The 19,092-nt window shown below is 37.7% G+C and overlaps 2 protein-coding genes across 2 annotated transcripts; one reads left to right on the forward strand and one right to left on the reverse strand.

Annotated features, from left to right (window-relative positions):
• Positions 1 to 209: 209 nt before the first annotated feature.
• Positions 210 to 2,709, reverse strand: mrps26 (mitochondrial ribosomal protein S26). Its single transcript, XM_028438025.1, has 4 exons — positions 2,380 to 2,709; positions 1,518 to 1,664; positions 1,317 to 1,440; positions 210 to 608 (listed from the first exon to the last, which is right to left on the reverse strand). Exons 1-4 carry the CDS (start codon positions 2,598 to 2,600, stop codon positions 477 to 479), a joined length of 624 nt encoding a protein of 207 aa, XP_028293826.1. The 5' UTR covers positions 2,601 to 2,709; the 3' UTR covers positions 210 to 476.
• A 2,306-nt stretch (positions 2,710 to 5,015) lies between these two features.
• Positions 5,016 to 19,066, forward strand: ganc (glucosidase, alpha; neutral C). Its single transcript, XM_028438026.1, has 25 exons — positions 5,016 to 5,191; positions 5,492 to 5,554; positions 7,304 to 7,406; positions 8,019 to 8,146; positions 8,241 to 8,417; positions 8,538 to 8,541; positions 8,625 to 8,691; positions 9,552 to 9,648; positions 9,718 to 9,901; positions 10,104 to 10,248; positions 11,296 to 11,531; positions 11,603 to 11,729; positions 11,812 to 11,891; positions 12,144 to 12,287; positions 13,331 to 13,427; positions 13,528 to 13,629; positions 13,800 to 13,974; positions 14,645 to 14,713; positions 15,517 to 15,581; positions 15,672 to 15,748; positions 15,822 to 15,896; positions 16,267 to 16,380; positions 17,500 to 17,612; positions 17,707 to 17,810; positions 18,406 to 19,066. The coding sequence occupies exons 1-25, from the start codon at positions 5,154 to 5,156 to the stop codon at positions 18,525 to 18,527; spliced, it is 2,706 nt and encodes a 901-aa protein (XP_028293827.1). The 5' UTR covers positions 5,016 to 5,153; the 3' UTR covers positions 18,528 to 19,066.
• The last annotated feature ends 26 nt before the right edge of the window (positions 19,067 to 19,092 follow it).

A 19,092-nucleotide genomic window follows, 5' to 3' on the forward strand; every position in this document is an offset into this window, starting at 1 on the left:
TGTGTTAAAGACAGTCCACTATAGTGGATTAGCTGATTACTTAGCCACACAACGTATACTATATTGGCATGTGGCTTTGGTGACATTATATCCATTGTATGCATGACAGCCTGTTCATCTACTGGGACTTTCACCCACAACCATTTCATACCTGAGCAGAAAATATTAGAGCTGCTGTTATACAGAACAGGAATGACAAAGCACAAAGCTTATTGTTCACATTATTATTTTTTTTTTTTTACAAGTGAAGGCTATCAGTAAGCACTTTGTTGAAACAAAAACAATGAAAACATGGAAAATAAAGGCCCCACGTCTACGTCACATGACTGATCCTTTCAAATGACACAATTACTGCTCAGTTTGCAGAAAGGTAGAAAAAAAATCCCGTCTTCAGTGAGTTAGACCATCCCACTCAGCTGAGGGACAGCAGCACGTCTTCTGTTGATCATGTATTAACCTCATGTAAAATCGCTGTGTCACTGCAGCATGGTCTGTTTCACCACTCGTCCCTCCGTGTCCACGGCAAAGTTGTAGTTCTTAGGATTGTTCAGAGCTTCCTCGATGCGCTCGTCTAAGTTCTCCAAGGTGATGAAGTTCTTCGCGTCCTCCTGAACAGACACAAATCAAACATGTCAGTTTAAGTATCTATTAGAGGCTCACACCTGCATTTATGTACTCATATTTAGACCTAATCATAAATTATGATGAATAAAAAGACCTCAGAGCATCCATTTACTCTAATAAATGCCATAAATGGGGTGGAAGTTATACATTTATGTATCTAAGTACTATATAAGTTCACTCATATCTATAAAACAAACATTTATTTTAATTATTTAAAAAATATGGATTTAATTTTCATTTATTTATTTTTTTAAAGAAAGGGAAAAGCTCTCTAACATAATACCTATTGGACATTTTGGCATTTGAACAAAAAATATATATATATTTTTTTTTTGTGATTTTATCTAGAGAGCCTCGTTTTGTGTTTTTGTGATGAGGTAGGTGTATATAAGCTTTTACTTCAACCTACACCCGTTTGGCTGATTAGTTAGACAATTTAGTGTTGTTTTTTGAAAACTGCCGAAAAAATAAAAATCAAATTCAACAGCTCCATTGTTTTATTATAAAAGGGAGGTCACCAAGACAAATTCCTCGTGTGTATTCATACACTCGGTCAATAAAGTTGATTCTGATTTAAAGAGTTTCCTTTGGTCGCGGTTTTTTTTTTTTTACATTTTATTTTACTATAAAGAGTTGGTGGTTCTGAAAGCAGAAGTGATTTTTAAGTTTAACAACAGGAACAGTTTTCAAACCTGGAGTTGGATGATCTCCTTTTCTTTTTCTTTGATGAATTCTTGCTGCTTCTGCTCACGCTGAATGATTTCTTCCATCATCTTCTGCTCAGCTTCCTCCTTTTCCCTCTGGACTCTCAGTATCCTGGCAACACACAGCACACATGTTTAAATAAACACAGATTTAATATCTTTATATTCTTTTTTTTGTTTCACTCTCACCTCTCTTGAAGTAAGCGCTGGTTCTCCTGGTCGTTCCAGGCCATCAGAGCGCGGTGCTCCTCGGCCTCCTGCCTCGTCTTCTCCGCTGCCTGAGAGCCCTTCTCCACCTCGTATTTCTTCCTCAGCACCTCCTCCTTAAACTCAAAGCTGACACACACAGGACAGCAGGGAGATTATGACACAGGCTTCAGTAATATCACACTGTAGCCACTAGATGGCAAATATTACACATCTATAACAGTTCTTAGTAAGAAATGCAAAGAAAAATAAGGATAAATTCACTTCAAACTTTTGGCTGTAGCCTTTTGTTGCACTCGATATAATCTTAGTCAATATAAAATCTACTTGTTAGTTTAGGAGAAAAATAGATATCTCGTATTCCTATAATTTATATATTTGTGAGTGGTACAAAAATATTTATTCTGAACATATTTGTTGACTACTGTCATTAACGAGGCCTTATGTTATCTGCCTGAAGAGGAAAGTTATGGCCAAGAGGAAAACTTTGAATTACAGAATAACTGAGGTACTTAATATGCAACTAAAATGAATCTTATCCATTAAATACAGTAAATCGATATTAATCCAATAATGTGCAGTCCAAATACAATATTCAGATTAGATTCATTGTCATTGTACACACAATAAAATGCAGTTTTGCAGTAAACCAGAAACTGCATACATGTGAGAGTTTGATGTTTAAAAAGTATAAATAAGTAAAAAGAAAAGAAAAAATTGTAATGTAAATAATAATGATCTGATTAATTTATGGATTAAGAAACAATCATTATCTGTTTATAATATATAATAAGAACTTGCTGATATCCAATATCACTTGTTATATGTTGGTGTATTGGATTACCGGAGCGCCCTGAAGATGAGCTGGTACTCCTGGGTTCTCTCCTTCAACACTACCATCTCCACCGGGTCCACGGGTGGAGGCATTTTGATTCGCCCCTCTTTGGATTTGGCCTTCGGGTCTGTCCGGGACTTTCTGCCGCGGACGGCCTGCAGCAGCACCGGGCTGCGGGCCGACAACAGCCCAGAGGAGCGAGCACTACTCCTACCGATAGCCTGGAACATGTCGGACACAGAGCTAGGAATAACAGCAGAGTAGAGGTTTAACGGTTCCACACTCGGGTTTCACATTGAACATCGACGGCAGCCATTACTACGACCTCTACTCACCGGATGTGATTCAGTAGGGTAATACGTCACTTCCTCTCAACAGCTCGTTTCACAAATTCAGGTATATTATTTGTAAATACTGTTTGTACATTGTGAATATTTCTGTAAAACTAAAAACTAAAAAAACAATTCAGACCAATTTTGAATAATTTGTATCCTCGAAAATTACTTTTTTGTTGTTGCCACAAACCTTTATTTTCTACTTAAATAATCGTTTGTTTTTTTTTCTCATTTTGCATAATTGAATCCTAGTTTTTATTTTATTTATTTCAGTAGAGTAGAGTTGATTAAAAAAATTACTTTTTCAAAATTAATTCCTAATATTTGAAAAAATATATATAAAGTGTGTCTAATCCAAATATGCTGTTTGAACTTATTGGATTCTTGTTATTTGAAACAGCAAAAAAAATAATCTTATGACTATGGATGTGTTGTCCTGATCATGTTTTTTTTTTTTTTTTTTTCAGGTTAAATTACAGCACAACTACAAATACAGAACAGTACTTCCAAAAGTAGTAGGGCGACTGTTCCAAGATAGAGCATTTTTTCTACAAAACAACTCGTTATTACAAGCATGAACACAATGGAATAGAAAAGGATTAGGAACATAATTACAGTATATTTAAAATTTACTATCTCTTTAAAAACAACTAAGACTACTTTAAATTAAAAAAAAAAAAAATGATGAAAAAAATTATTGGCTATTAAAGAACACTTTGTTCTATATGTTTGTAAAGCAGAGGTTCTCAATTGGTGGGTCGGGACTCTAAAGTGGGTTGCACAAATTTAATTTTTTTTTTTTATTTATTTATTTTTTTAATGCTTTTATTATGAGATTTTTTTATTTTATCTAACAGTAAAATACAGAGTATGGTATGTACAGTAGTCCAATTTTAAAATATCTAACTACTGCGAAGATTAGATTTTTCACGAAATTAGAATTTGTATTAAATATTTGGATTTTTCAAAAAAAAAAAAAAAATCAACATTGTTAAAAACTATGAACATTTTTAAATAGTCAATTTTAACCACAAAACATACTTTTCGATACCGTCTTATTGGAGGATTGTTGGGAGTTTGCAAAAAGGGAGGGAAAAGCGCATTTCCTGAGACATATTTGTCAGCTGGCTGGTAACGTGGGTTTGGAGAACGGGAGTGTTGCTGAGCTAATGTGGTCCCCTGTCCCATTCTGGCTTTTGCCAGAGCCGGACGTTCAATTGGGCATGCTGGGGCTGGATAAGAGTTTTGTTTGTGGCCAAGTAAATGAATTTGTGGCTCTAAATAAAGAAACGGCCTGTCACATTTTTACAGATGGGTCTAAGGATCCGAGATCAGGAAAAGCCGGTCTTGGAGTCTACATTATGAATTATGAAATTGAGAAAAGTATGCGTGTATCTGATTATGTATCTGTGTTCACGACTGAGTTGTTAGCCATTAGGTGGGCTTTAGATTGGATTGAACGAAATAAACCTGAGATGTCGTATATATATTCGGATTCCATGGCTGCCTTGCAGGCAATTTCTGACCATCCCTCCGGGGCTAGGATAGATACTGTGGTAGAGATTTTGTGTTGCCTTCACCGGATAGAGTTGATGGGGTCTAGTATTGTTTTTTCCTGGATCCCATCTCATGCAGGTATTGTGGGGAATGAAGCTGCTGATAGGCTAGCAAAGAAGGCTCTTCTTGAGACGGAAATTGAATATGTGGTCCGATTGGGGAAGGCTGAGTGTGTCAGTGTTTTCAAAGCTACTGTGTATCAGCAATGGCAAAGGGAGTGGGAGAATGAGTCTAGAGGGAGGCATTATTTTAAGTGTCAACCTTGTGTGCAGGGCACTAGACTCCTGTGGGCAACTTGCCGATCAAATCAAGTTAAGATAACCAGATTAAGACTGGGGCATTGTGGACTAGCTGCATATTTAAATCGAATAGGCAAACATCCGGATGGATTATGTCAGTGTGGTCAATTTGAGACTATTTCCCACGTTCTATTGGCCTGTGGATGCTATTCTGCTGAAAGGGGAACGTTATTTAAAGAACTTTCAACTCTTGGGCTGACAGTGTTTTCAATAAAGTCAATATTTGCATCAAGAGCAGAGTCGATTTTAATAGATAAGGCAGTCGTGAGATATCTCCAATCTTCCAACCTCTATTTGAGAATCTAAAATGGAGTGACTCTAAGTGAACAGAAGAGGGCAGCATTACGCTTCTTTTAGTGTACAGCCTGCCGGAAACCATTAGAAGAAGAAGAAGAAGATACCGTCTTATTGTGAAAATCCCTACCAGAAGTGTGTCTCGATGTGTCTTCCAGTAGCTTTGTTTTGGTTCTATCATTTCCTGCACAGCTTTGCGTTCAGTCTTTGAACTTTTAAAGCTTTTAAAGCTTTATCAGCACATGAAGGACAGTCTGTGGCTGTCAGTAGACACACAGACTACTGACAGCTGTTTGAAATGACGGACTCTAGTCGGAACCAGCCTGTCGTCGTTAGGTATTAAATATAGGCTCATTACTTTTTGGAATGACCTTTAACATTTCCCCAGTCCACGTGACAAAAATAGCTGCATCTTGGTTAAAAAGCTGAATTTCAATATATATATATATATATATATATATATATATATACATACATATATATGGTTAAAAAGCTGAATTTCAATATATTTAAGTGTTTTTTTTTTTGTTTTGTTTTTTTAATTTATTTATTTTACAATGAAATGTGAAATTCTGAACTGTAATAATAAGTTTAGCTTTACATTTAATGACACATGTTACACTTTTTCCATTGTAGTGTAATCCCTGAAGATGAAGGAAAAGAAAAGTTCAAGAAAAGTCAGAATGTGGCTTTTTACAGGTATGTTGTTATTTATTTTTTTTTAATTTTTTATCATCATCAAATGTGTGGAACAAGCCTTCATATCAATCTGTGGCGTCTAATCTTCAATGTTGAAAGACTATTTCAAGATAACAACAAATCCACGGAAGGGGTTCAAATTAAATGGTGGTACGTGGGGGTACACCCTGGACAGGGCGCCAGTCCATCACAGGACAAACTAACAGAAAGAATGAAGATGATCACTCAGACACGACAGGCAATTCAATGTTTCCACCTAACCTAATACAGATGTGCTTGGATGGTCAGAGGAAATGCAAGTATAGGGAGAACAGGCAAACTCCACACAGGACCGTATTGCTGTGAGCTAGAAGTGCTGACCACTAGGCCGCTGTGCTACCAGGAGAGAAAACTACATTATTCATCTCAAAGGGAGACTCATAGTATACAGAGCTACACTGTTGCACCATAATGTAAGTTGTAGGGGTGTCCCGATCCGATGTCAGCCAGAAAACGAATATCTGATTTTATCGGACTGCATCTAAAATCTCCGATGTATATTATAGGCCGTAGCTATGGGTACGTTAAACGTATCTATAGACTGCCACTGTATGGATACATAGCACCCCTCATTGGCCAGTTTAGGTCACGTGATAAGTGCGCCACGTGACTTAAAGTTCAGTCATTTGTATTTTAGTTCATATTTATTTTTAGCTACCCCGCTAACACTTTTATTTTAGCCCTAACTCTATCCCTAACCCTAACTCTATCCATAACCCTGAAATGTTTATTTTTGTCGGAAATGTATTTATAAAGGTGGAATTTGATGTGTTAAATATGTTAAAATGAAAAAAATAAATCGTCAAATGTGGGATTTGAACCCACGTTAGTGGTGTGTGCGGCGCCTAGACCACTCGACTATCCCGGTGTCATGGTCTGAGTTCACATCGTACTGAGATTGTATATGCGCATATGCGCACTTTCGAAAAATTTATTTTTGCTAAAAAAACAAAATAATTAATTTTTGTTTATTTTGGTTTTTAAAGTGAACGGACACGTGTTTTATTTGTTTGTTGTATTATGTTAGGGTTAGGTTAGGGTTATAATCTCAGCACGGAGGTAAACTCAGACCGTGACACAGACACATTGCTCTTATGTAGAAAAGCTCCAGAAACTTACCTCCAGACACTTTCTATATTATATTTATTTAATTGTGGAATATTGTAGATATTATGTTGAAGGTTAAAATGTATGTAACCAATTGGTTAATAATAAATGAGTCAGTTTTTCTCGTCCCTACTGTTGCTGACTATTGTTCTCTGAGTAACATCACTTGATCAAGACGTTTTGAACATTCCACACTACAAAATAAGTAATAAAAGTATGAAGGATTGGTGCTGATATCGTACCGTTTCGATACCGGTATCGACCAATACGCAAGGCTGCAATATCGGTATCGTATCAGAAGTGAAAAAGTTGTATCGGGACATCCCTAGTAATTTGCTCATTGTTGTTTTTCTTTTGGTATGTTGTTGTTTCTGTTTTGTTTTGTTTTTGTTTTTTTCTAATTCATGTCTCACCTAAAGTTTTCACGTTTTGCACTATTATTATATTATGTTAATATTTTTATTTTTGTTTCTTACTGTCTGCTCTTTTTATTGTGTTCAATAAAGGTCTATTCTCTTCTATTGTATTTTATAAAGCTTTAGACTTTGGATTGTCGTTGTTTCTGCTGCGTGTGAATGAATAAAAATGCTTATTATCTTTAAGGCGACAGATGGAGAGTCCAAACGTGCAGCACCGAGCCCTGTTGGACTCGTTGGTGCTGACAGAGAAAGGAGCACAGTTTGAGCTGCTGGAGTGTGAAACACAGGTTAGTATTAATCAAACACAATGTAGGTCAGAGCTGAATGTTGAATGTTATTTTGTTCTTTTATTTATTTATTTTTTTCACGAGTGCGTAGTGGCATTATTGTTTGCTCGAGGTCCGTGGATACCTTGAATACAAAAAGGATCAATGACTTTTCTGGTGCCTCGAAGCCTCGTTTTATTTTTTATTTTAGCGGTTACAACTTTTTTATTATTTTTTAATTTTTTGTTCTGCACTATGTCTGCATTCACCGTCCTAGGTTGATACTACATGTAGTGTAATCTTTGAGCGACAAATATGCATGTTTTTTTTTTCTTTTTCTACTTCATACATTATGTAATAAATAAATGTTTATATATATATATATATATATATAAAGGAAACAAGCTTGTTGGTATTAATAATGATTGGTCTTATTCTAGATGCTGTATATTTAGAATTAAGCTTTAATTAAGCAAAAGTATATTATATCCGGTTACTAGACTACTCAATGGAATATTCAATAGATTACTTGATTACCAATATACTCGATAGCTGCAGTCCTGCATGATTGTTTAAAATGAAATACACTGACGATGATGATGTACAAACACTGATGTTTCTCCCTTGTTGCAGAGCCGACTGCTCGTGTCTCTATTTCCTTGCAAAGACGACATCATAAGGATCCTGATGGATGAGCTGCAGCCTGTTAAAGCTCGGTACCGTGTTCCAGATGTGATCCTCAGGGAGCCACAGTGTGAACAGTAAGAGCTGAGTCAGCACCAGTGTGTGGGTACATCCTTTATTGAGCTGCAGCGGTTTGAAACTAACTGAACCGTTGTTAATTCCACGTTGCAGATTGAGGGTATTGAGCCAAAGAAAGGACTCCGTTACCCTCTCCTGGTCCTCAGGGGGCCATCAGGTCCGTGTTTGGTCTTTTCCTTTCCGACTAGAAATCCTCTGTGAACAAGGAGTGGTGGCAACGTTCAATTCCAGAGGAAAGCTGTGGTTTGAGAGGCTTCAGGATCCACCAAGGTGAGGTTTCCTCAGTCATGTTACACATCGTTAAAATAGCTAATTATTACACCGGAGCATTAACGTAATTATTGCTGTTGCAATTCTTTGTTTATCCATTGGGGCCATGTGTACAAGCAGTGAGGTGAGTCACCTAAATACTCACTAAAGACTTCGTGATTTCTAACTTTCGTCTGTAATGATTTGCTTTTATATTTTTTGTCGCAGCCGCTCAATGATTCCAGTTCCTCGTGGAGGGAGGAGTTTAGGGGTTGTGTGGATATCAAAGCTAACGGTTCGTCATTTTTGTTTGATGATAAAAGAAAAACTGGTCATCTGATCTGTTTTAGCAAAGGTTCTCAACTCATGAATCTGGGTCGCAATAAAAAAAATGAGGAAAAAAGCTTGTTATTGTCAGTGTACATTTTTGATTTGTAGTTGATTTAGTATGCTCATTTTCATTTACTTTCCCTAATTCCATGTATTTATTAGATTTTAAACGTCCTGAAATCATGCCAATTGAATTAGCTATTGTTAATAACTTGGTTCATTTGTGTGCTCACGTGTATTTTTGGAGTTATTGTGTGTTTTTATGTCCTTGTGTGTGTTTTTTGAGGATCATTTAGTATGTGCTTTTTTTTTTTTCAGTTTGAGTATTTTTTGTTGTTGTTTTGTGTGTTTTTGTGTTACGTTTAATCGTGATTTTTCTTTGATTTAAATACTATTGTTGTCCCTAATAATTAGTATGTTTTTTCATTTTTAGTGTTTTTTATGTTGTTTTGTTTGTTTTTGTTGTCGTTAAATTGTATTTTTCTTTAATTTGAATATCATTGCTGTCCTTTTGTGTGTGTTTTGGAGTAATTTACTCTGTTTTTCTTTCATTTCGAGTGGTTTTTGTTGTTGTTTTGTGTGTTTTTGTTGTCGTTTTATAGTAATTTCTTTACTTCAATATTATTGTTGTCCTTTTGTGTGTTTTTTAGGTCATTTTGAGTGTTTTCGTTGTTGTTTTGTATGTTTTTGTTGTAGTTTAATGTTATTTTTCTTTCCTTTAAGTATCATTGTTGTCCTTTTGTGTGCTGGGCTGGATGTGATCTTCACTCATTTGACCAATCAAACGTTGATAAGCGGCTACATCTGCTGAGTTATTATCAGTAGGTCCCAGCAGCATCGGAGCAGACCTGAGTCTTCACGGTTTCAGCCATGTTTACGGTCTACCAGAGCACTGTGACAACCTGCAGCTCAGAGACACAAGGTCAGTCACGTCTGTCTGTTGCCTTTTTTTTCCTTCTTACCTTTTCCTCACAGTTTTTGCCCCTTGCAGGGACGGCGAGCCTTACCGGATGTATAACTTGGATGTTTTTGCCTACGAGCTGCACAGTCGCCTCGGCCTCTATGGCTCTGTGCCCCTGGTGTTGGCTCACACGGCGGACAGGACTCTGGGAGTGTTTTGGCTCAACTCCTCAGATACTTTTGTAAATGTGGAATACTCCCCGGCAGAACAACAGGTACCTGCTGAAGCACTCAGCTCAGTTTGACACAATCCGTTCCTGATATGAATATGTGCTGATACTTATTATATTACTTGAAAATTGTAATTGTTAGAATCATTGATAGGATTTTTTCTAAAGCCGCTCACTTCAGTGACTATAAATACTTTAATTAAATAAACCAGTTGAAGTGATTTCCAACTCACTCCCTCGTTGTTAGGACGACCAAACCCCGCCCCTCAAAAGAAGAAGGATGCAGTCTCAAACCGACATCCACTTCCTGTCAGAGAGCGGCGTGATGGACTGCACCGTCCTGCTCGGTCCCAGTCCACAGCAGCTCTTCTGTCAGTACGCTCAACTGACAGGTTGTACCCCATTATTATTAAATATCATGAGTACACCTTATATTTAATGTGTATAGAGCAATGGCAACTAGAAATGTAAGCCTTGTTGTTGTGTTTTCCTGGTAATTTGTCTATTTAATTAGCATTGTAGATACTTTGTTCACTTAGGGGAAGAATTCTACTGTCCACATGTTACCTTTAAAACAAAAAAAGGCCATTAAAAGTTAAAGTTATATATTCTATTTAATTAGTTAGAAATTCAAACACCTTCAATCCGCTCACGTATTCCAGCCCGTCCTATCATAAATGAGGAGGCTGTTTTCACACAGGGTAAGTCCAAGACTGAGAACACCTTGTTTTGGCTCTTTTTGCATTCACACTGCACTTTTGGAATCGCTCCAAACTGACAGGAAATCCTCCTCATTTACAGAGCTGCTTGTATTTGATGCTATAATCAGAGAAGCACCTCACGCTGTTCCATAACCAAATGAAAATGGTATCAAGTATTTATTATTAATAAAGTTTTATTTCTTTACGTAATATAAAAAGTGTTACAATGATAAATTAAAAGTCAAGAAGTCCAGTTCATGTAATTTAAATACATTTTCTTCATTTTTTAATCAAAATCAGGCCAAGGGTCCAGTTAATGTCAGTGATGGATGCACTTATATGTCTGTGCAGGGATGTTTGTGAAGCCCTTGTCATTATGTAAATCATAAAACGTAGATCTTTGATGGCATATTTACTGAGGGACATCACTGTTAAAGACTGTACAAGCTAATGAAAGGTGAAATAATTGTTGGACGGTAATTTTGCTCTGACTAGTGACTGCTGGTGTTGTGGTGAAACTTGTGTTTATTTTAACTAATGAGCACAAACCGCAAACATCTTGAACTCTGTTATATTTTTGTTCTGGTGCACAGGGGAGTTTAGCTCTTTTTTTCCCACCACAATATTACACAGTGTTACTCGATGAACGGTTTTTGGAAAACTATTTAATAGTCAACAGCTGCAGAATATGGTTGACATGTTTAAAAGCTGTCTTTGTGTATTTCCCTGCTGGGTCAGGACATCAGGCCTTTCCTCCACTGTTTGCTCTCGGGTACCATCAGTGCCGCTGGAACTACAACGACGAAGCCGACGTGAAGGACGTGGACGCAGGGTTTGACCTCCATGGCATCCCTTATGACGTCATCTGGCTGGACATCGAGCACACGGACGGGAAGCGGTATTTTACCTGGGATCCGGTTCATTTCCCAAAGCCGGCGGCTCTGCAGCGCCACCTAGAGAAGAAGAAGAGGAAGGTCAGGGTTTAAACCCTGCAGGATGGATTTCACCTTCTGCTTTTTAATGTTTGTTTTTTTGTGTCTTACAGCTGGTTGTTATAAGTGACCCCCACATTAAGGTTGACCCTGATTGGTCACTCTACCGTGAGGCTAGAGACGGAGAACATTTTGTAAAGGACAGGGTTGGACAGATCTATGAGGGCACATGTTGGCCTGGTAATGTTTATCAAACCTACATATGAAGAAAAAAAAATGCAAACCTTAACTTTTTTTGTCCTGCATGTTTTCTTAATGACAGGCAAGTCTTCCTACCTAGATTTCAGCAGTCCAACAACTCGAGCCTGGTACTCCAGATGCTTCAGCTTGGAAAAATACAAGGTGCTCCATCAGAATGGGAAGATTACATCCCCCTTATAAATTGTAATTTGAATTAAAAAAAAACAAAAATAAACAATTATGTAAAATGAATTTGATGAAATCTGAATAAGTCCATGTGCAGATGATTCCCACAGTTTCTTTATCATCACTCTGTGCTGTTAAATAAAATGTTTTATCATAATTACTGTAGTTCCACATCACCCATGATGACAGAATTCCATGAAAGTATTTTTGTTGTTGTTTGTGTTGCAGGGGTCGACACCATCAATGTTTGTGTGGAATGACATGAACGAACCCTCTGTGTTTAACGGACCCGAGCAGACGATGCCAAAGGACGCGGTGCATTATGGGGGCTGGGAGCACCGTGACCTACACAACCTGTATGGATTTTACCAGGTTAAGATCTAATGATGGATCCGACCCTGCAGGACTCGTCTCTAGTCCATCACCGACACACACACACACACATTTACTCCTATGGTCAATTTAAAGAGTAATTAATCCCACTCACTGTTGATGAATAATAAAACAATGCCACCTCCTAGACAAGTCATGGACAACCAGAGGCCTGCGGACTACATGCGGCCCTCGGTTTGATTTGGTTTGGTCCTCAAAACAAATGCACAAAATGACTCCAGACATACAAAACAACAAGAAAATAACAGAAAAATACCAAATACCTGCATTACCAGATTCAGCAACATGTTCTATCCCAGTACAATACGGTTACTGAACACATAAGAGGTGTTCAGTCAATTCAGACAATTTGTAATTGTTACATAACTGTTAATATATTCATCATGTTTATTTATAGTCTTAAGGGCTCCACTTGTAAATGCACTCACAGTATCTATCGTTCTTTTTATTTTCTCTGTATCTAGCAAAGATATCCTGCAAAAATAAAAGCATTTTTTTTTCTATTCTAAAAGGAAATCCCACAAAACAACAACAAAAGAAACAAAACAGTTAAAATACAGAAAACAATGACAAAAAAACTCCTCCAAAAACAAAGAACGTGTTTGAATAAAACACACACACCTACAAAACGATGACAAAAACACTCAAAACAGCATCAAAACTCACAAAAATCACTCCAAAAGCACACACAACAAAACAAAAAAACATAAAATGAATCTAAAAACCCACAAAACCATACAAAAAAAACTAAAACCCACAAAATTAAAACCCAAATACAAAAAAAAAAGAAAATCAAAGGAAAATATTCCCAACAACAATAAAAGCACACTAAACAACAAAAACACACACACATCCTTTGTTTTATTCCCTGTGTTAATGCTCAGGTTGATCATTATTCTAAATTCTTTCATGAATCTTGATGATGTGACCCTTTGGTCAGACAATCACATTTTTGTGGCCCACTGTTATCAAATGTCTGTCCTTGAGGATAAACTGCAGTTAAAATGTGTATTTCCTCTCAGCACATGGCCACAGCAGATGCTTTAATTACTCGCTCCGGAGGCTTGGAGAGACCGTTCGTCCTCTCACGTTCCTTCTTTGCTGGCTCACAAAGATTTGGTGAGGTTTCTCTCATTCTCTTCCATTGTTTTTTAACACACGTTCTTATTTACTCTTCTGATTTTCCGTCTGTGAATCATGGACTGTCTGTGGAGATCAGGAGCGATCTGGACGGGAGACAACGTAGCGACTTGGGAATATCTGAAGATCTCAATCCCGATGCTTTTGTCTCTGAGCCTGTCGGGAATGGCTTTTTGTGGAGGTGAGAGAGAAACTTTTTCACAGTGATTTATGACTGAAAAAGCTGATCCCACTGCACTGTATTCCTATCAAAGTTCCTGATCAGCATCAGATTATTTAAGGTCCATTTTTATTTCATTATCCCAGTGTGAAAGCATTGTTCACTTTTGATCTACATTCCCATGTTTCCAGCTGACATCGGTGGATTTGTTCAGGATCCTGATCCAGAGTTGCTGGTGCGCTGGTACCAGGCCGCCGCCCTGCAACCTTTCTTCCGAGGTCACTCTGCAAAGGAGACGAAGCGTCGGGAGCCCTGGCTGTTTGGGGAGGAGGTCACAGCGGTGATCCGCTCTGTGATTCAGGAGAGGTATTGGGGAAGCTTTATCATCTCCATTGATATTTCAATCAATTCATTCCCATAACTTGAAAACACCTTAAAATGTGGCTCAATCAAGAAAAATCTTCTAATTGTGTATTTATTCCATGAAAAGATGGTGCTGTTTGGCCTTTTTGATATAAGTCAAACAAAAAAGTGCATCTTAAAACTTAATGAAGACGACAGTTTTAGTCCACTTTCTTGAAATAATTTAAAAGCAAATTAAAAAGGTGAGAATTGTAGAAAACAGTAAGTAAATACTGCAAAAAAAGTGCTTTAATAGATTAATACCAAACTATTACTGATACTATTGTAAATAGGTAGTACTTGAGAAAATGTTCTTTTTAACTTAATCTCCAAAGTGTTTTTTTTTTTTTTTTTGCTTAATGATGGATGAAAAAGTGTCCACACAGTCCAATTATAGGTCCCAACCTATAAGTTGCCACCCTTTGAACTAAACGGTTGAGACGCTGCTTTGGCTTTTTGAGCAATTTGGATATTTTTTCAGGCCAAAAACATTAACCTTATATAAACTACAGTTGTTAATCCAATGATACCAAGTTAAAGGCTGTCTAAACTAACCCTGGAGGGCTGCAGTCCTGCTGGTTTCACCTGTCTGGCTGAATCTGATGGTGTTGTTAGTAACTACCTGTGTTCACAGGTACTGTCTGCTGCCTTATTGGTACACACTGTTCTATCAGGCTCACATCTCCGGCTTACCTCCTCTCAGGTTTGTGTCACTGTCACACCTTCCTCATGTAATTAGCTGTTTCTGCTACTAGAAGTCAGTGTTTAGTCTGGAAAATGACATCATCATACAATCATTGCACAGTATAATTACATATCACGATGCATCGATTCTGTGTTTTTTGACATGTATTGCGTAGATTACAATGCACTTAATTGGTAAACTTTCCGCCTCTAATAGCACAAAAAAGTCCAGCTTTGGTCAAGGAGGGTCAGTGTCCTTATTTTAGAAGTCTTTATGCTTTAATACACCTTATCGTAGCAAATTGCCCTTTTATCAGCTCTTCTGCCGACACACTCATAGTTGGATACCCAAAAGTGGGGCGTGAACCCGTTTTTAGTGCATAGTAGTCATTTGCGTGGTCAAAATGAAATAAAAAGACCTATGCTTTTATTTTGAAAGGGATGCAATAATGCAACAGTACTGTCTTGATACACATTATATTGCTGTGATGTATCCCAGTATTTTACTTTTTCATGAGGTAATAACAAGAAAAGTTTCATTTGTTAGCATTTTCTTATTAGATATGTTTGATTTAAAGTGTAATATAGAAGACCTGTACTTTACTCAGTGGTTTAGTGATGTTTAGACTTGTTTTTTGTTTGTTTGTGCACGAGAGTAGAAAGTTAGCTATTTGAGTGTAACAGGGAATACGTATTTTCCTTTCTAGCGTCAATATTTAGGCATCATCTCTGTTATAAACTGCTCCATGTTTATTCAGCTTGACGTGCAAAATAAAAGGTTGTGGGTCATTAAAAACACTAACTGTGGTTAAAACTCCACAGGCCTCTGTGGGTGGAGTTTCCAAAAGAGCAGAGTGTCTTCTCTGTGGACGACCAATACATGATAGGTGATTGACAGCTATTATAATCTAGCATTATAACACAAATGTTGATAAAAGCTGCTGGTTATTACCTTAACAGTCTTGTGTTTGGTGTAGGGGGAGCGCTGCTGGCCTGTCCTGTAACAGCACCGGGAGTTAAAGAGGTTAAAGTCGTGCTTCCAGGGCGTGATGAGGTAAGAATCATCCATTGCTTAATGAATTTCATTAATGTTACACGTCACTTTAGGTTATGGAACCTTGTCTTAGATCTGGTACGAGGTGCGTTCTGCACAGGCGTTCACAGGAGGCCAGGTTCTGAGTTTCCCCGTCACCCTGGACACAGTGAGTGCTCATGGTTTGATCTGATGACCTTTAAGGGTGTACTCACACTGGCAACCAGGGCCGTTCCTAACCAGCTCTGTACATGTGTGAAACCATGGGGGGCCATTGTCTGGCCTGCGTAGGTGTGAACTGCACCGCAGGGGGTTTAACGGCCCGATGGTCCTGCTGGAAGAGGTGGTCCAAACACCGTGGCCGCGCATGCGCACGCACAACTCGACTCGACCCGCGCGCAAAATGTGATGACGTTGGTACAGGGACAGGGAGGGGGGGGGGGGATTCCTGCTGTGAGCCCGGAACGGCCCCAGTTGCCAGTGTGAGTACACCCTAAGATTCTAACGGTAAAAAATGCTCAAATGTTTCCTTTGTGCAGGTTCCAGTGTTTCAGCGCGGAGGCTCGGTGATTTGCAGATCTGCAGCCAGTGGCTCCTGTACAGCCGAGCTCCAACAGAACCCACAATGCATCACTGTGGCTTTAAACTCTCAGGTAACACATGCACACTCACAGCTTTTTTAATCTAATATCATTTTCTTGTTGATGTTCACTGTCGTAAAAGAAAAAAAAAACATCTCTAGAATTAAAAGTTAAGCACCATTTTGTTTTACTTCCGCTTTTACAATTCGGATCTATAAAACAAACAATACACATCATTAGATATAAACAAATACATATTGATGTGACACATGCAGACACATAATGCACATACACTGCATTAAAATACAACATTATGATTATAGGGAGTTTTAAATGTGCACACAAATACAAAATATATACATTTGGATTCTTGAGAGAAGGAAACCAACAAATACAACCAGGATGTTAAGATCAATTGATGTTATTTTGACCAATATCTATTATTTATTTATTTATTTTTCCCTTCTTTTTTCCTTTTTGTATTTGTATTTAGTTTTCTTGCTTGCTTGCTCTTTGTGTCTTTGGCTGCTGTAATGTGTGAATGTCCCCACTGTGGGTTAAAATAAAGTATAATCTAATCTAATAAATGCTAGAAGTGCTATAATACATGATGGATTGACACTGATGATGCACAATGCCTAAATGCACATCAATTGGTAAAACAAAAATAAAGTAACGGTTGCTCCGAGGTCGTAAATTTGATGGACGGACAGAAAAAAAGCATTACCAGGATGCTGAATAAATCCAGAGCAGTTTGTACAAGGCTAGTAGCAGTTTTTTCTTTGTTTGTTTGATGAGCTCAGACTGGGTAATTCCCATATTTCAGTCTGTCCGTTCAATGGAGCTTCTTCTCTGTAAAGCCTCCTTATATCTGTTTTGTGTTTTTGTTTTTTCATTAAACTCCTGCATCAAAGCTGGGCCTCATCCTTTAAGGACGACAGAATTTGCATATTTGAGCTCCAACTCAGTGAAAGATATTTTTCTGACATCCTGCCGTGGTGATACTTTTCTGGCTTCTTATGTTGAGTTTTAAGTTCCTGCTTCTAGACTGTCTGTCTGATGTAAGGTAGTCTTTGATAATACTGCCTGTCTGGTCAATGCAGTACGTTATGTACAGTCCTTTTAAATATACATGAGGACATGTGGCATAATTGAGCTTCTGATTTGTTGAAGTTGTCATTCTCTCTGCAGGGATCCGCTAACGGTGAGTTGTACCTGGATGACGGTCACTCCTTCAGATACCGCGACACAAAGGCCTTCAGTCTGCGCAGGTTCAGCATGATGTCAGGAAGTCTGCTCTGCCAGTGAGCCTCACATCCAAATCGTTTGTTAAAGTTTGAGATAATCTGAGCTGATTTAAACACACTGATGTGTTTTGTTTTTTGTTTTGTTTTTCAGAGCGGCCTCTGAAAAAGGAACGTTTGACTGTGATAACGTCGTACAGACAGTGATCGTCCTCGGGCTCAGAGGAGAACCGTCCACTGTGACCGTACGTCAGTCAGGTGAGAAACACCAGACCAAATACAACATCCATCAAAGTCAGAGATTAGTGAGAGTGAAGAACATTAAAATACATTATTCTTGACAAGGAGAATACATTTGAATGTGATATGGAATGGGGCTGACAACCTTTGACCTTTAGTAAGATGGGATACGCTCTAGCAACACTGATCAGCATAAAATATGACAGACGGATGAATGTGTGCACATTCATTTTCTGATCAAGTCTAATTTTCTGTTTTCCTAAATTTCATGCCATCATCTTGTTGCTCTTGGATTATTATCAACAAAATACAGTCCCATTACTGTTGTGAATTATACTTAGCTTCAAAGCAAGATGGACAATAATGCGGTGATGTGAGCTCGTAGGATATCAGAAATACATTAATATTTCAATTCTAAGCCTCTCAGATAAAATCAACTGTGATTTTCTCCATTTAAGGAGATTTACCTTTGTTTTTGGCTTTGAGTTATAAACCAAAAACCATAAAATATAGTTTAAAACGGCTTAAAAATGTATTTTATTACTTCAATCTTTCTGAGGAAACGTCATCAAAAAGATTTAAATCGATCTTAAGTGACTTTTCTGATCCCCAGGTGCTAAGGACAGTGCCTGTGCTGCGTTCGAGTTCTCAAAGACGAGCCGTGTGCTGAGTGTTAGCGGCCTGAACCTCAGTGTGATGAAGGACTGGGAGATCCAGATATCAGGTTCATTGTGAATATTTATGTTAGCACACCAGGGAACAGAAAATCAAGTTCACATGTCTTTAAGATGATCATTTTAATTAATCCAAGTGTGAAATTTGATTTTTAAATACATATTTTTTTAAATCAAACAAAAATCAATTAGCGGATGCCTTTTTAAACTGTGTTGTCAGACAGAGAAGAAAGTATTTATCTGTGATGATGATGTTTATAGTGAGTTTCACCCATTGACCTACAGCTCATCTGTAAAAACTGAAATTCTTCTTTATAATTGGCGTGAAAAAAACTAAAAGCTAATGCGACAAAGTGCTTTTTGGTGTCCGTGTGTAGTGAGACCTCTTCTTCATCCTCACACGTGCTGCAAAAAACAAACAAAAAACACAAAAAGCCTGATCTGTGCGAGAAAGTACAAGAAAATCCATGAAATAAAGATGGGAATGAGCAGAAACGCAGTTTAACAGTTAGTCATTAGTTATTTGATCATCTGTTTTAAAGAACTAATGCTCACGTGTACATTAAATGTTTTTAAAAATGTTTATTTCTGAAAATGTTACTGGTATTTTCATTATTTTGTCAAAA

Source organism: Gouania willdenowi, chromosome 22 (genome assembly GCF_900634775.1).
Source record: "Gouania willdenowi chromosome 22, fGouWil2.1, whole genome shotgun sequence".
NCBI classification, from domain to species: Eukaryota; Metazoa; Chordata; class Actinopteri; order Blenniiformes; family Gobiesocidae; genus Gouania; species Gouania willdenowi.

Coding starts and splice junctions, on each gene's coding strand:
- mrps26 (XM_028438025.1), bottom strand. CDS start 2,600: ATGTTCCAGGCTATCGGTAGGAGTAGTGCTCGCTCCTCTGGGCTGTTG. Junction 1,665..2,379: donor CTCATCTTCAGGGCGCTCCG/GTAATCCAATAC, acceptor TGTGTGTGTCAG/CTTTGAGTTTAAGGAGGAGG. Junction 1,441..1,517: donor CAGCGCTTACTTCAAGAGAG/GTGAGAGTGAAA, acceptor GTGTGTTGCCAG/GATACTGAGAGTCCAGAGGG.
- ganc (XM_028438026.1), top strand. CDS start 5,154: ATGACGGACTCTAGTCGGAACCAGCCTGTCGTCGTTAG. Junction 8,147..8,240: donor AGGGAGCCACAGTGTGAACA/GTAAGAGCTGAG, acceptor TCCACGTTGCAG/ATTGAGGGTATTGAGCCAAA. Junction 11,532..11,602: donor TAGAGAAGAAGAAGAGGAAG/GTCAGGGTTTAA, acceptor TGTGTCTTACAG/CTGGTTGTTATAAGTGACCC.